Source organism: Lissotriton helveticus, chromosome 7, assembly GCF_964261635.1.
Source record: "Lissotriton helveticus chromosome 7, aLisHel1.1, whole genome shotgun sequence".
Classification (NCBI taxonomy): domain Eukaryota; kingdom Metazoa; phylum Chordata; class Amphibia; order Caudata; family Salamandridae; genus Lissotriton; species Lissotriton helveticus.
The window spans coordinates 686,100,233-686,117,439 of record NC_136068.1 but is presented as its reverse complement, the minus strand read 5'-3'; the positions used below and the strand labels follow the sequence as shown (position 1 = coordinate 686,117,439).

Below are 17,207 nucleotides of genomic sequence, written 5' to 3'. Positions count from 1 at the left end.
AACACATTATACAACAACAAACCACAACAAGAAGCAGGACACTAAACACAGCTAAGACACACGGATCGAATTAATACATGAAGATTACAACATCTAAAGTAATGAACCATGCGTACTGCTCACAAACTCAGGAGAACCACACTTATAAACAGTTGTGACTACTAGGAGCAACCACCTTCAATATCGGGCCCCACATACGATGTACAGCCCTTTGATGGACACCTTTGCAGGGGCACCATTCTGTAGGAGACTGCATGCAATAGGTCTTCTCCTATGCATGCCTCGCCTTCACTTCTGACAAACCTACGATCTCACAGGAATGGTGCTAAAAACAACAATTATCATGTAATTAATTAAGCCAGCACACAGCAGAAGACATAATCCACTCATTCCAACACTAGGTGCTTAACTTGCATGCAGATCTAAACCACAGAAAGGCAAGGGACCACACAACCAGGTCACACAAAGAATCATGTGTGTGCGATACTCAAGTGTGGAGCAAGTAAAATAAATGCAGTAGGTGAACATTCTCATTTTTCAACGCACACATTTCTAAAGATATAATCATGATGAGGAGCACACGCCACAGACCGGCAAAATCGGAAAATGTGGACATAAATATTTGAATTCCAATACACCCCTGATTTCTTTCTATTCCCTCTATCTTTCCCACCACACCGTGTAAACTTGTCTTTGCCTATGTTCTATGCAAAAGCTTAGCATAAGGGAAAATGTGCATCTAGTTGTAAAGATGACCAACTGATTATGCTTGAAAAGCGTGCATATATGTGAATGCACAGCTCAAGCAACATGAAAAGTATGGGAGAGTTCATTCAGCCCAATCAATCACGCACAAAGTTATCAGGCCAGAAAAATTGATGATGCTGCCGTGGGTGGACACAGTTTCTTCACTCATCAGGCGGCTATCCAGTGAAGAGCCACTGCCACACATGAGCAGTAGTGGGAGCAGGAAAGACTCCCACAGATTAGGTTTCCAGCTCAGGCAGGAAGGATCTGCACAGCTGGACTAAAAAAAAACTTTAAAAAAACACAACAAAAAAAAAAACACTGGAAAAAACTCTATTATTAAGGTCGACAATCCTCTATCGCTTTAGAGTTGATGATCCTTCTGCCTGTTATGAAGAATTTGTCAGGTTCTATGGTCGGAAATTTAAATAAATCCATTGAACTCTCATTGCCACAGCTGTCCTAGTCGCAGAAGAAAATGAAAATAGAAGACGACTCCAGATGATTTCGTTCTTATTGTGGGGGAGGGTTGGGGTCACTATTTGGGAAGTGCAAGGGGTCCAAAGGTCTACTGATGATAGCCGCATCCCATCTCCAAGGCCTTCTCCTTGTACCTTTGTACCTTCACCTGGTGAAAACTATTCTAAGGTTGGCTGGTCTGAATTACGCTGGGGCCATTACTAGTTTTATAAAGTTAAAGCACCAAACAAAGTCAAGCTCCAGACATCATGTTGTGGGCCATCCACTGCATACCCCCTTTAGACAGCGGAAGTGGTATCCTGCCTGACTGAGAGAGTATTCTGTGTGAGGTTCGGTGACATGGAATGAGGGGACCCTTAGAATGCTCGGGTTTGAAAAGAGTGTGAACTCTGGCTGGAGATGCCAAGCCGATAATATATGTCCTACGGACATGCAACAAATAAAGATGGTGCTGAAAATGTGTGTGCCGACTTCCATTATGCAGATTACCACACCCCAACACAGATACTAGATGTGAAGAGGGATAATAAGGTGTGGAATATGTTTATTAACTGGTAGACGCCTTTCTTCAATAAGGGGCAACTCCACTTCACGAGCACTCCACTCACACTGCCTCAGCACCCTGCTCACAATGTTTCAACACCCGTACATTTCAAAATGGTTGATTAGTGACCTTGGAAGAGCAACCCTGCTAATGGAGCAGGCAAGCGTCACAAGTAGGCCTGTGTGAAATTTTAAGTTTGCTGGTGAAATTAGCAAGATTCTCGAAATTCACATTTCTCAAAACATTTAAGTGAACACGCAACTTCAGTAAACAAAAAGAAAATGTCATGAGATTCAGGAGATTTTTCATACAGAAATGTCTCATCAAGACATTTTCCGCCTTTTTTGACGCAATATATTCACCCGCTTAAAAAGAAGTTGCTTGAGATACTGGAGAAGGCATTTTACTATGAAAATGTAATTTTCCTGGAATTCCACAAATGTCAAGAGAATAAAGGACTATTTCGTCCACAGCTAAATTTACGAGGGTACAACACAATACCGTCCTTACCTGCAAGTCGAAGAACTTGCTGTACCGTCTGTAAATGACTTCCGTGTTGCCACTCGACCACGTAACCCTGATGATGTATACCTGTTTGGGGAGGAAAAAGAAAAGCAAACATTTCATTCAAGTGATCAATATAGCAAACACGTTCATCCGAATGGCAAACATGGTACCTCATTCAACCCTCCATTTTGCAACTATTTCTCAAATCCCAGTTCCTTTCATCTTCCCAGCCCCCATGTTACACTCTGAGCCAACATCCCACCCACTGAGCCTCTTCTATTCTAGAAGAACTCCTCCCTGCCACGATGCAGTTTGGAGTCAGCCTGCAATGTACATATTCCTCCAACCCTAACAGGGAACGCCTTTGGCTGAATCCAAGTGCATGCTGACTTTGGGTCGCACACAATGCATATGGAGTGCGGTGATGTCAGGAGATGGACCAGAGTCAATGACCCTGGCCCTGTATCAGTGCACTCCTCAACACATCTTGATGCAGCCATAGTGATGAGAGTTGTTGTGGAGACATTCAGATTGGAAAATATCTGGGAGCCACTCCTGATAGGCACCACATCCCCTCCAAGGAATTCTCAATTTATAACTTTAAGCCTTTGTTAAACTGAGCAGTGTTCTTTATTTTGGCACCAAAATGCTTTATTCTTAACATTTCAAAACATTCTACCACAGTGCAATTGTTCATCACTGGATCACCTCTCCCACAAAATTGGCCTATTTGTTAACACGCTGACCTGTTTTTTCCCACACCCTTTTCAACTTACATGCAAGTCAGCTCTCCTCTGGACACCTGCCACACTCACACTGCCTCAATACTAATAGCTGGCCTAGAAACTCAAGGAGCACTTGTAACCCGCTTTCACGCTGCTTCTGGAGTATTATCGCTTCCAGATCGAGTCTGACATAAACACTGTCAATCCTTTCTTCAGACTAAAAGAGAATTTCCTTGTTCAAGGACACCCATACCATGTCTATTAAAGATCTTGTATGGATGGCCTAAAAATCTCCTCGCTCTGATCTGCCCCACTGATGAGGTTAATGTGGTCACCACCATGTCCAATAAATGTATGAAAGAACTTCTTGAAGCGTCTTTGCTCAATGTAAGAGCCAAAGTAAAGAACCTAAACCTTTGGCTATATGGTTTTCCAAAATTCTCGTTGAAGGAAATCTTTAATATTAACAACTGAAAGCAGTCGACCTCTACTTCTAATGCAGGTAAACTGAAGGCTCCCAGAAATGTTTATATGAGAAATATTTGCAGGTTAATGTCCACACACATCAAATTGCTGTTGAAACTGCCAAAAAGAAGAAGAAAAAAAAATCACTGAAAAGAACTGTTCAAAGTCGTTAGGCCAACAATCCTCCATCGTCTTTCAGAGTTGATGATCCTTCTGCCAGGTAGGAAGAATTTGCCAGGTTCTGTGATAGAAAGTCAGATCAATTAAACTCATTGCCACACCTGCCCGATGAATAGAAAACCAGCATCGGCAAAGCCAATAGGTCTCGCCCATAGGTGAGTTTTTGCCTTTGGCGATTGGGTGGGAGTGGCAACTGGGGGCAGGGAGGGAGAAACAGACAAAGGGGGAGAAGAAACAGCGATGGGAATGCAGTAGGAGAGGAAACAGGAAAGAGAGGGTGGGTGGAAGGAAAAAGCAGCCGCTGCCTAGGTTCGACCTAAGAAAGATTAACGAACTGTGAAACACTCCAGCGACTGTTACGGTCACATAAACAGATGCTCAACATATAAAAAATACCAATACCTCAAGCCTTGGGCAACAGTTGCTTCAGTTTTCATCGATGCAAGGTTTTTGTCATGTTCCTTTCTATGAATTATGCACAAAAAGAATAAAAGCCCCAGCGTCGCTGCTAGTGTTGGGCAGATGAATCATCAAAGTGAAAGTCAACATGTCTTGAAGGGCCACACCCACCCTAAGACAAATTTAGTTAAATGAGCATCCACAGACTAGCTCGGATTAATTGTATCCACGTTTCCTTTAAAAACTAGCCTTAATCCCCTTGGCGGCATTTTGTTACTTGTGTCTTAAGGCGGGTTCACCTGTAAATACCCAGAGCTGCATTTCTTTCTGAAAGCGGACAACCTTTATAATTGTGAAATGTCAGCTTTATTAAGAACTCTTGCTTGCAACTGAAATCGTCCAAACTGCGCAATTTCCCAGGTAAGCAAACCACAAAAATAAACCTTGAACACATGGGGAAACCAAGACAGACAACAGGGGAACGCTGTAGGAGCTGGCAGTAAAAGACCAGATTGTAAGTGAAAGAGAAAGCATGGTAACCTGACTCACGAAGAATGCAGCTGCCACCCTGTGCACCGCTGCGCGCTCATGAGAGCAAACCGCCGTGGGAGTGACCTTTAAAAAAATGGTTGGGACATGCATCCGCCTTTAGCCATTTGCTTGCTTTCATTATTGTAAGACACACGCAAAAGCCAATCGAACGTGTGGGAGGAGTCGCACCCACACGGAGTAAACACAAGAAGCCTCGCAAAGCAGCGCATGCTCACTGCTAGGCTCGACCTAAAAATGAACATCACTAGTAAATCCAAGAAGAGTTTGCTTTGTTTTGATGACTTTGTGGATAATATTTTGTTAAAAACAATTATTAAAGTGACACCCTCTCCCCTTTTCATTGACACGATTCCAGCAAATGTTGCTAAGGGCCTGGTCTACCTGCCAACTTGAGCAATCGGAGTCCACCTCTTCCTTGCACCAGGTGTGTTCCCAGACTGCCTTAAAATGTACTAATGCAAAAACAACAGGTGATGGACAGAATGCAGAACAATGTCATACATTCACCCCAGTACAGAGATCTGGGCCTAAATCCATCGTTTTTGCTCACCATGCCATTCCAGTTTGAACCCAGCCATATGCAAATCAGTCTTGACCCTGTGCCCCATGGGAACAGTCCAGCCAAAACTGCCAAGCCAGGTCCTCCCTGGACTGGAAACAAGCATCCAAGGACCGGTTTGGGGCTTTCAGCCCTCTTCAGACTGGATAGCTTGATTCCAGTGGCATGGAGAGCACGGGACTCACGTCTGAGCATACCAGTCCCACTCGGGGTGACAAATGCAAAAACAACAGGTGATGGACAGAATGCAGAGCAATGTCATACATTCACCCCAGTACAGAGATCTGGGCCTAAATCCATCGGTTTTTGCTCACCGTGCCATTCCAGTTTGAACCCAGCCATATGCAAATCAGTCTTGACCCTGTGCCCCTTGGGAACAGTCCAGCCCAATCTGCCAAGCCAGGTCCTCTCTGGACTGGAAACAAGCATCCAAGGACCGGTTTCGGGCTTTCAGCCCTCTTCAGCCTGGATAGCTTGATTCCAGTGGCATGGAGAACACGGGACTCACGTCTGAGCATACCCGTCCCACTCGGGGTGACAAATGCAAAAACAACAGGTGATGGACAGAATGCAGAACAATGCCATACATTCACCCCAGTACAGAAATCTGGGCCTCAATCCATCGTTTTTTGCTCACCATGCCATTCCAGTTTGAACCCAGCCATATGCAAATCAGTCTTGACCGTGTGCCCCATGTCCATCATCACCTTTGGTTTTTCTTTGTTCGCCCTAAGTTGGCAGGGTATGCTCAGACGTGAGTCCCTTGCTCACTTTGCCACTGGAGTCAAGCAAGCCCGGCTGAAGACGGCTGTAATGCCAGAAACCGGTCCTGGGAAGCTTGATTCCAGTCCAGGGAAGACAAGGCTTGGCAGTTCGGGCTGGACTGTTCCCATGAGGCACATGGTCAGACTGATTTGCATATGGCCATGTCTGAACTGGGGTGGCGGAGTGAGCTAAAGAACGGTGATGGATTAAACCCAGATCAGTTGACTGGGGGTGAGTGTTTGTATTGTCAACGCTCCGTCCATCATCACCTTTGGTTTTTCTTTGTTCGCCCCAAGTTGGCAGGGTATGCTCAGACGTGAGTCTCTTGCTCACTTTGCCACGGAGTCAAGCAAGCCCGGCTGAAGACGGCTGTAATGCCAGAAACCGGTCCTGGGAAGCTAGATTCCGGTCCAGGGAAGACAAGGCTTGGCAGTTCGGGCTGGACTGTTCCCATGAGGCACAGGGTCAGACTGATTTGCATATGGCCATGTCTGAACTGGGGTGGCGGAGTGAGCTAAAGAACGGTGATGGATTAAACCCAGATCAGTTGACTGGGGGTGAGTGTTTGTATTGTCAACGCTCCGTCCATCATCACCTTTGGTTTTTCTTTAAAATGTACTAAGTCACTCTCTAATAACGATGTTTACTGTAGACTTGGGTGAGCTCTATCATTTTTTATACGGTCTCAAATGTATCCTTCCCCACTATTATTAAAAGTAGTGTTGCTGAGCAGCTTTATCAACATATCTCCAATGACAATCCTATATATTAGCCTCAATAGGGACTTCCGAAAATGGGTGTAGTACTGAAATAGCCTTGCTCCTAGCAGTCGATGCACACCATGTTAATGACACTGGAAAGTCCTGTTCTCTCGTTTTCCTTGAGTAATTTGCTGTCTTTGATATGGGAAATCACAATACACCTATTAGAGTTCTTAAAGATCCAATGGGCATGATGCCGTCCTCAATTGGTTGATTTCTTACTTGACTAACTGATCTTAAAAGCTCAAACTTGAGAACTGCTTCCCAGTTCAGCAGCTTTGATGCAAGGCATCTTACAAGAGTCTAGTCTGGCCCCAGCTTTCTTTCATCTGTATACAGAACCTTCGGTTGTCCTTCTCGATAAACTTGGAATCCTCTATCATCAGTATGCAGAGGATACACGGATAAGTCGCCATACCTCAAGATTTCTCCTCTTAAGGACGCTTATTCCTCGATCAAATGCTACAAACAGTCCAAGAGTGGATGAAGTCTTATGACATGGAACTCACTTCACTAAAAAGTTAGTTTCTGCTTATCTTACTTTGAACTTGGGTTTGCAACATTTCTGAACTTTATTGTGAAAGAAAGATCTAACCAATAAGCTCAAATAAATGAGATGGCCTATAAGGCACATTTCCAATTACTACATTTGTAAAGGGGATTTGTAGTTCAAGTAAAAACAGGACCATAAGGCACTCCAATATCTAGTATCGTCTACAATTGTTAATGACAACTGCCTGTTGACTTGCATCCTTAGAGTACACATCACTCGCAGAAAGCAATCCTGGGAGCCAGCTGCGCACTTTGCAACTAATAATAAAAGTTTAGTCACAACTCCTGCGCTCGGAGCACTTCAGTGGCTCTCCACGGACTTACCAGCATTCTACAGGATGGCCATTTGATTCTACCCGTCAGTATTGGACAACCAAGCTGAAGCTATCTGGGAATCTTAGGTTATTACACAAGCTGAATCACTTCAGCATTCCAAAAAGAACGTACCGCCACCTCTTTGATTACTTCGTTAGTTGCATTTCTTATTGCACCGGCCGTACTCACCCTGATTTTAATGTGTGCCCCCTTAACTTACTCCCGATCTTTCCCTCCTACAAGTCTTCCGCCTACCTCCTCCAGCATCCCTTCTATCTTTATTTTATCTTTAAGGACTGCTTTAACTGAGTTTCCCCTGTTACAAACTCACTACTAGTGAGGTCCTTCTTATTCTTACTGAACTCTCTCTCTAAATGCTTTAAACTTGCGTGTTGTAGCTCTCCCATGGAAATAGATTGGGTTTTCTTGTACTGTATATAGTCCTAGGATTATTTATATTTACTGTGCTTAGCTACACTGTATTTAAACTCCCCTAGGGTATATATTGTGTTACTATGTACTAGTAATTTTGCACATTGTTCCCTTTTTGGCATGCCACTCAGTGTGTCATTGGCCTTTTAACCGCAAAACCCGCTAAAGCTATCAGGCCATGTATGTTTTATATAAAATTGCATAAATAATTAAATAAATAAAGAGGGTCTCAGACAGGCAGTAAACAGAGTAAGCACTGGGCATCAATATGGATATTTTCGGTGGTGACCTGTGAGTGCTTGTGAAAGACAGGGACCAATGTGTACAGTTCTGCTACCAATTACTACAAGAACAGGGTTCTCAGATTGTCTCTTTCAGTTATGAGTTGACCATTCAGTCCTAGTTTTTCCTTCACAGCCTGATACTATTAGTTGTGGTAAATACATGGCTAGAAGTACCAGAATGAAAACTAAAAGCCAAGTCTAGACAGGCATGAATGACACTGGACCACATGACAGGTTTACAAAGCACACGCATCTTAGAAATCTTCTCTCTTGCTTGCCTGACCTCTGTGTCCTTGATACCTCCACTGGCCCTCTTAGTACCAACAGTGGGATATTGTACAACACAAATGATCCAGATAGATCTGTCCTCCTGTGGAGAGCCATGCGGTTCATCTTACTGGGTCTACCTGCGCATCTTATTGCAAGTGAGTTATTTATGCAGTGCTCTGCTAGCGTACTTGTGTGGTTGTTTGGTGAACTACTTGAGTTATAGGATCCATGTGCAATGTACTACTACTTGTGTGATGCATTGCTCGACTGATGCACAGCTTGTGTGATGCAGACATTTTGCGATATGCAACTTATGCATCAGTTTCCTAGTTTTGTGTGTTACACAGTGTACTTGTGTGATGGACTACCAGTGTTGTGTTATTTTTTTAAGTAGTGCCGGCCACAAAAGTGCCTTTTGAAATGTACAGAGAATCAGTTTGCTCAACCATGCAATTCTGTTTTCTCAAACTTCATTTTTTAACAAAGAGCTAGGTTTGAGTTACTAGCACAAAGAGATGATTTTACAATTTTCCTTCAGTCCTTGGACCAGAGTTTCGACTTTTGGAAGGTCAGACAGAAACAAACTGTCTTCATGCGAGCTTTCCAAAATTGGCAAAGATTCATTAGAGACTCCTCTAAGAGTGAAAAGAGCGGCCAAGTACTATATAGCTCAAACTTTACAAACAAGCATGGAAAGCCAAGGGAAAACTTTGTCGTAAGACCTGATTTAAAAGTCGGCGGAGGGGAACACTCTGCCACAAACGTGACGGATAGCCCGTCCGTTGTGTTATGATCACATTCGATCCTGTGGGGATCGTAATACGGCGGACAGGATATCCGTCACGTTTGTGACCAAGTATTCCCTCCGCCAACTTCTAAATCAGGCCCTAAGTGTTTTATAAAATGTGAGAAACTGTCAAAATGGTGGATCCAATTCATCTTTCTACTGGTATTGAATTAAAACGATCTTAAAAGTGGATTCTATTCAATTATAATTCTGTAGGGGGTCCTAAGGATAATTAGAACAATGGAATGTTGAGCACTCCATTGAAAACAGTGGTGTGCTCTGGGCTTTTAATGGCTGGTAGAAGCCCGGAGCATCAACATTCCAATGCTTATTCACAGCAGTTGCTGTGAACAAAGGCATACGGAGCCCGAGGAGATTTCAACCCCCTCTGGCTCCATGAGGCCTTTGTTTTACAAATTAGAATATTCTGCCCTCTATAGGCGGAATGTTCTAATAAGACTCAGAGCTCTACGTAGCAGGCTCCACCGGCCATTAAAGGCCTCTCCCTTTAACACTTGTGCGGGTCTTTAATGGCCGGTGGAGCCTGCTACGTCGAGCTCTAAGGCTAGATGACAACATTTCTAGGTTAATAGACGTCCTATGGTGGGGAAGCAGAACAGTTTACAAAACTGAGGACTTCAGCTCACCTTGAAATAGAAGCTTTGACATGAAGTGTTCCACTTCTAGTGAGATATAGATTTTGGGATAGCACCATGCTGCCATTTCAAACCAGAGTTACTGCTTTGTGACGTTACTTATTTAACCAAACTTACGTCTCATCTTTTAACAGTCAGTAGGCCTTCAGCTTTTGCCCAGTTTGCGGTTGCTTTCTTGTGCTTCCAAACAAACACTGTTTGTTGACATGCTGAAATCTCAAGCTTAATAGTTTTTTTTTTAAATGGCTAATCAACTGGCTTACTTGTGGAGCAATTTCACTTCCTGTGGGGTCAAAGGGCATGTGATGTCACTTTCTCCATCGCTTTGATTATGGTGGGTAAATGTTGCCAAAAACTTGTAAGACAGTTCATTTGTGCCACAGCTAAATATGTTGTACATTCTCTCCAGTATGAATTAACCAAACTGTGCATTGCAAAAGCATTTAATTCGAAGCGACCCAAAGTAAGCCTTGTAGCAGCACCACCACAAGGCGAACACCTAAATCCGGAAAAGAAATGATACCGAACAATAATACTTCTTACAGACTACATGGAGTTTATAATTCATCAGTGACGTTCTAATTCCATTGATTTCAGAACAAGGTATGGCTGGATAGCAACAATGTAGCGCTTCAACTTGTAGATCCAGTTAGGGATCGCACAGGCCGTGGGTTAACAGTTTGCCTTGTTGAACAAATGCCCCACAGCAACCTCTCTGCTGTCCAATCTCACAGGGTCCCACCAATAGCCTGGCAGTAGCAGAATGAATTCAGCAACATAAAGTCAGAGCACCACATAAAGTCAAGATGAAAGCGCCACAAAGTCAAGATGAAAGCGCCACAAAGTCAAGATGAAAGCGCCACAAAGTCAAGATGGAAGGGCCACAAAGTCAAGATGGAAGGGCCACAAAGTCAAGATGGAAGGGCCACAAAGTCAAGATGGAAGCCCCACATCAATTCTGGAACCCAAAGCTCCCTGCGACCGTCAATATCTCTTTCTCATCAACACGCCTCAAACGGCTCATCTGCAGTACTCTAGATTACCAAGATACAACTAACAACTGGCCCGAACTGATGTATAGCAGCAATCCATCGTTTTAAGACACCAATAACAACTACCCCAGACTTGTCTATAGCAGCAAACTAATCCTTCTCACCTGCACGAGAGCAAACTTGCACACTAGAGCCAATGAACAGAAGCAAAGCAGGTCCAACTCGACACAACAATCAACCTGTTCCAAAAATGTTAATACTAATTTACCTTCAAAAAGCACAGATTGAAAAACGAATTGTACTACACGCCTAGCAGTTCTTCTACTATTACTTATTTTATCAGCCATGATGAGGCACGCAATGACGCTGTGACCTGCAGGTGGCAACCAAATGATATTGCCTACTGGCTTCCTGAGCTGAGGAAGTTCAGTAGAACTTGTATCTAAACACCTATTTCCCTTAGTTAACTCATTATCGTGGAACGAATGTCCATTTTCAGATTTGATTTCAAATATATTCCTTTATTGCGAGAGTTGTTTGCGAGGAAGGGGATCAATCTATTTATTTGAGGCCCCTGCTCTATCGAGAAACACTTCTGAGACTGTGCATAGCTTTTATAGCTCACACGGTAATCAGGATCACCGATAAGCATATGGTAAAATGTATTGTGTGGGTTAACCCCTCCCATGCTCATGACGAGCTGAGCTCGTCATGAGCCACGGCGCTCCGGTGCTCATGATGAGCTCAGCTCGTCATGAGCCGTGGAACGCTCGCATGTGGGGATAATTCCCCTGCTGTGCTGAGCGTTCCACGGCAGGTAATGCACCTGTGACGAGCTGAGCGCGTCTTGAGCACAGGAGCGCCGTGCCTCATGACGAGCTCAGCTCGTCATGAGCATGCGGGCGTCGTGCGCGCCCCCCAGCACAGCGGAGGAATAACCCCCGCAGCGAAGGGGTTAAGAGTTGGACAGAGTTTGTTGCCTCTTGATGGCAGGCCTATCATACAACATTGTCCACCATCCGTGCTCAGTTGAGCTAAAGGGGGCAGCAAGGAAGTGGATTTCACAGAACCATTTCACAAAGAAGAAGCCTCACTTTATTTTAAGTAATGCCCTAGACATTCAAGCCACAGGAAAAACCTTTTCTGGGAATTCAGGACAGATGCAAATATAGGTCTTGAATAATTATATAAATATAGCCCATGTTTAGTTCCCAGCAGTCTCCGCTTCCTGCAGGAAGGTGTGGGCAGCTACCCTCAGAAGTGGTGACTGGGACATTTCAACAGGATGACATGACTCAAGGTACATCTTGAAGGACCAGGACAGATGTGCTTTCCAAGGCCTGATGCTGAGCCCTCAGTACCTCCCACGTAATGTCTAGAGATAGACAGAGAGTGAGCAGATCAAAAGAGTACATGTAGACACGGGCTTCAGGGGAGGATGGATGCTGAGAGCCCCAAAGGAGAATATTGCATTTCCATTTCCTGCTCCCGGCACAGTCAAATGTAGGAGGTGAGGGTTGGGTAACACGTGGATTACCCTGACCCTGAATGGCGCGAGCAGCATCTCCCCTACTAGAATCTGAGCAGAGGCCAATTATGTGGTCAACAGATGTTTACTGAATTTAGCACGCCAATGATATGTGTGCACCACACATTATAAAACAAATAGATACCCATCAGGAACTTTTAATATAGAAATGGATGCCTCCCACCACATTTGACCTACTTAAAGTCCATATATCTTAAGGGAAAAAAACCAAAAAAACTGCCTCCTTGCATCTCCTGCTGCAGAAGTTGAAACCCTCCATCTCACCCGGGGACTTCACATTCGCAGTACTAGCACTGTGCTGTCCCATCTTAATGGCAGTAATGCTTTACAGTCTGACCTGGCAGTTAAGCCGAGAAGTCCATGCAGCCAGGGCAACAGGACTGGGAAAGCAACAGTCAGATGAGTGGCCATGAGAAAAGGAGATGGTGAATCTTGCTGCAGCCGGTTGCCTTATACTTTGTGTCATTGGTGGGCACCAAGAGCGACTCACTGACAAAAGAGGAGGAAGTTAGGGTGATACTTGTGCCAGCCCAATTTTCTCTTGTCTCAGAGACAAGGGAGGGCCAGGGAAGAATGCAGGACAAATAACTCCACCAATATGAAGAAATAGGAACCCGGGATTAGAGGTAGTTTACCTCGAGACTGCATTTATCAAACCTGTTAATGGCCGTCCCAGATCTTATACGACAACGTGCATGACGATGGAGACCCGAAAAGGACATGATCAATGGAAAGAAGGTGGGAGCAATATTGAACGAAGTGTTCAGGAAAGATTATTAAAAAAGTCCTTCATGAATACAAATGACTTTCCCAAAAACACCAGTCTTTCATCGTACTAGTATTATTGTAAATTTGCTTTTAGATTAGGCCAATAAACGCCTCACATGACCATAAGTTACAAGGGATAGGGATGTGTCGAGCCCACGAGGGGAGACAACAAACTCAGAGGAAAAGAACAATGGCACTTTCCCAAACAACAAAAGACCAGGACAGAGAAAACAAATGCGTTGCTTCTGATCCCACTAACAGACGAGTATATTAGGCTAGAGGCTTGAGCAACCCGCCATGCACAATGGATAAGGAGGGTTGAGCAGACAGCATCTCACTCCCTCCATCACCAGAGACAAGCAAGATCTGAGCTGGAGAGAACATAGAGTGTCTCACCCACCACCTCAACTGATCAAAACAAAAGAAGAGGCATGCAACACATCCATTGAATTAGTAAATGGAAAAGACTTGTACGGAAGACAACTGGCTGATCATAGGGGGCTTGTGGAGGAGTGGAAGAAAGACCACCGCTCCGCACTCAACTCACATAGAGCAGATAGAATGATGCCGGAGCACTAGCAGCAAGTTGTTTAATGTAAAATTGTATTGTAGACTTTTCTATCAGGCTAGTGGGTCAAACTTTAATTTCAATGCGTGGTGTCGGACAGAAGCAGGTTGTACAAGTCAGTAATTAAAACCAAGTTTGGACTTAATGGACGAAGTGGCAGGGGATTTCTCATAGGAACGGGAAGGTCATGTTTTGGTGTTGTCTTAGTAGAACAAAACACCTGGTAAATTGATATATATATAATTATATATAGTATTTCTCTAGCGCAAACCTAGCTTAAAGGCAGCACAGTGCTGTAAATGATCAAAGACTAGCATAAAGTCAATGAGTAACAGGAGGGGAAGCTGGGTTGCAGATTGTTAATGTGTTGTGATCTAGTGTTCTTGGAAGAGGCAAGTGTGCAATTGTTTCCTGAATTCGCGCAGCATTGGGGAGGATGTGATGGATTCAGAGATGTTGTTCCGGATCTTGTGTGCATTGATGGAAAAGACCTGCTTGAAATTGTGCTCCTTTTTCCACTTCTTAGTCTGCGGTCGGATTGTGTCCTTGCTGCAGGTGCGCAGAGATCCACCAGAAATAGGGAGATTGTCTACAAGTTTTGTGGAAGATGCAGCTGGTTTTGAAGGTGGTGTGGGCTGGCAAGGGGAGTTAACAGAGTTCCATCACGAAGGTAGTGATGTGATCACATTTCTTCAAGGGCTAGAGGAGATATGTGGCAGCATGTAGGATGCCACAAATGGGTGTCAATGTGGGGTCTAGGAGGCCATGGATTAGGGCATTTCCCCCATCAGATGCACAAGTAAGAGCTTGAAAACTAGCTTCGAAGGCGCTTTCTGGAAGAACTTGATTTTCTGTAGAACAAAGAGCTGTACCAGGTCGTCTTTGTGTTGTTTTGGCAATTTGTTCCTTGAGGGGGAAATTGGTGTCCAGGATGAATCCATGTGACTTGGCATTATGTGAAAGCTGGGATTCGAAACTGTCCAGGTACCTGTCATTGAGCCAGGTTTGCACAGAATCTTGTTTACTATTATTGTAAAATGGCAGGAACTCTTCCTTGGTTGGATGGAGCTTCAGGCAGACGCTGAACACACAAGTCTGGATGGTGTGCAAGCAGTATTTGAGATGTATGCCTCGAGCAGAGGAGACTTTCAAGGAAAGCTGTGCATCACCGGCACGCTGATGAATCCTGATGCTGTTTGTGTGAGTAGAGCACCAAGTGGCTTAATGTATAATTTGAAGACAATAGGAAATATTATGAAGCCGCTGTGTCTCAAAAGGTGACAGCGATCTTTTATGACTTGGATGTGCAGAGGTGAACAAACTGATGTTAGTTGGAAAGGCGGGTTGGCTGGATTTGGCAGCCATGCCCCAGGCGGGTAGCTTGGCTCACACTTGGAGGAAAAGCGGTTATGTTTGAAGAGCGGTGGAACCGTGAGGATTAGTTGAATGGCAGTCAGGTCCTGGGGGTGGGTGCCACAAGCCCACACATTGTGAGTGCGGCTGCTACAAGATGTGAGGGGGGTTGGATGATCTCTGCATTGTTTGATATAGACATGGCCGCCTCTGGCTACACTAGTGCAACTGCAAAGATATGCATTAACTTTGCAGAAATACAACATGCCCAAAAGGCTTAATACCTATTTGATTACAAAAGTCAGGCGCTGATAAAAAAAAACAGGAACTTATTGTTTTTGCAAGGATATCCTAACATGGTCAGAGGTCATTGTCAGTCATCACAGATTTATACGCAAGGAAAGCCACTCTTGATTGCCAGCCCACGTCAATCAACAGCATCTCTTATTGAATTGAAAATAGGGGCCCAACTCTGTTCGATAGCATCTCATTTGCATCCTGGTTGAGGAAAACAGTTTTTCCTGTGTATAAAAATATAGCAACTAGGGAAAAAAGAGGTTTGGTTGTCACTAGCATTAGTGGGTGGAACAGAAAAGTTATGTGGCATGTTTTGTTGTTGCCCAAATTTAAAACTACGAGCTTGGCTTCTGAAGCACACCCCTCCTCCTGCAGGGTTGGGCACATCAGAGTATTTGAATAGTATAAGAGTTTTTTGGGGTTTTTACACAGGGGAGGGGGGCTTGTTTGTTCGGGATCATGTATTCAGTTCCAAAGTATTAACATTTGATGGGCTATTTAGTTGTAAGAGGTGTATGCATTTTACCCTATGAGTAGTCAAGGCACTGTATAATTGTAGGAAAACATACTGAAATAAAATTATAGTACTAAAGATTCTTAATGCGAAGACAGGTTTCAGATTTAGGGGTATTTCCGTAAAACAAGAAGTTCTCTATACCATCCCCTGCAAACTTGAGGCAGAATGTGGTTGCTGGGTATGAATAGTATCTTACACATTCAAAGGAGATGCAAGTTAAGGCAACTGATAAAGGATCGAAAATGTAAAGAGTTCATTTTACGCCATGTCTCCGAGGTCAATCTTGAATGAGCCATGACCATCACATTTCTGTGTGACGGTCATTAAATGTTAATCCTGATAGGAGACACAGGTTTGCATGATAGTAGCCAAAAGGACTGGGTAAAAATGGCCCAACCAAAATCTTCCTACTTCTAGGAGTGAAGGCCTCCTAGTGGCAAAACTTGGCATGCGGTATTGCTACAAACCTTATATTGCCAATGAAGAAGGTATATTCTGTAATTAATCCCTTAGAATGTATAAGAAACTCTTTATGAAGGTTTGAGGAGTGCTATTGTAGCTGTATTAGAGTTTGTGCTCCCCAATGATAATAAACCGCAATCCGCTGTGTGAGTTGGCCTGGAGTATGTCTTTACTTCTAAACAACTATTGGTTTGGGTTATTAGATGGTCTTGCACTGACTTCCACCCACTTAGTCCGAAACCCTAACGCCTAATATATTTTTAGATCGACTATGAACAATTGTGGGGAGCCATATATTTTGACTACGCTTGGCCTACAAACATAAAATTCCAAAATAATTATTTTAATAGTTTTATTGGCTAACACACCATTCATTTCTTAATAGTTTTTCCAAACCACTTACACTCTTGATATAATGAAAACAATAGAAATTCTTTATAAAGGTGATTCTATGGGAAATATTCCAAACACGGATCTTCCATCATATACAGCAAATCCATTATAAATTAGCGCAACATCTCTGATGTTCAATCAAATAATCTTGTGTTATTTTTTCTTACATTCTAATATTTTAAAATCCAGCATCACCAACATAGCCACAGGCAACACATGTTTTTTGGTGATAAGCCACTTCTGCAGGGCAAAGATGGGAGATGGGTGGTTAGTATTCAAGGTGTTAACCAGGTCTCCATTCAATATCCCAATTGATTCATTCATAACC

The 17,207-nt window shown here is 43.7% G+C and overlaps 1 protein-coding gene across 4 annotated transcripts in view; it reads right to left on the bottom strand.

The window, feature by feature from the left end:
* The window catches only part of SH3PXD2B (SH3 and PX domains 2B), a 305,249-nt gene that overhangs the window by 234,403 nt on the left and 53,639 nt on the right, over positions 1–17,207 (bottom strand). For all 4 annotated transcript variants that reach the window (XR_013598659.1, XM_078653005.1, XM_078653007.1 and 1 more), the window contains exon 2: positions 2,282–2,362. Coding sequence is in view for 3 of the 4 variants with exons in the window: in XM_078653005.1 (XP_078509131.1) it covers positions 2,282–2,362 (81 nt within the window). In the remaining variant the exon portion in view is untranslated. The remainder of the gene's footprint in view (positions 1–2,281; positions 2,363–17,207) is intronic.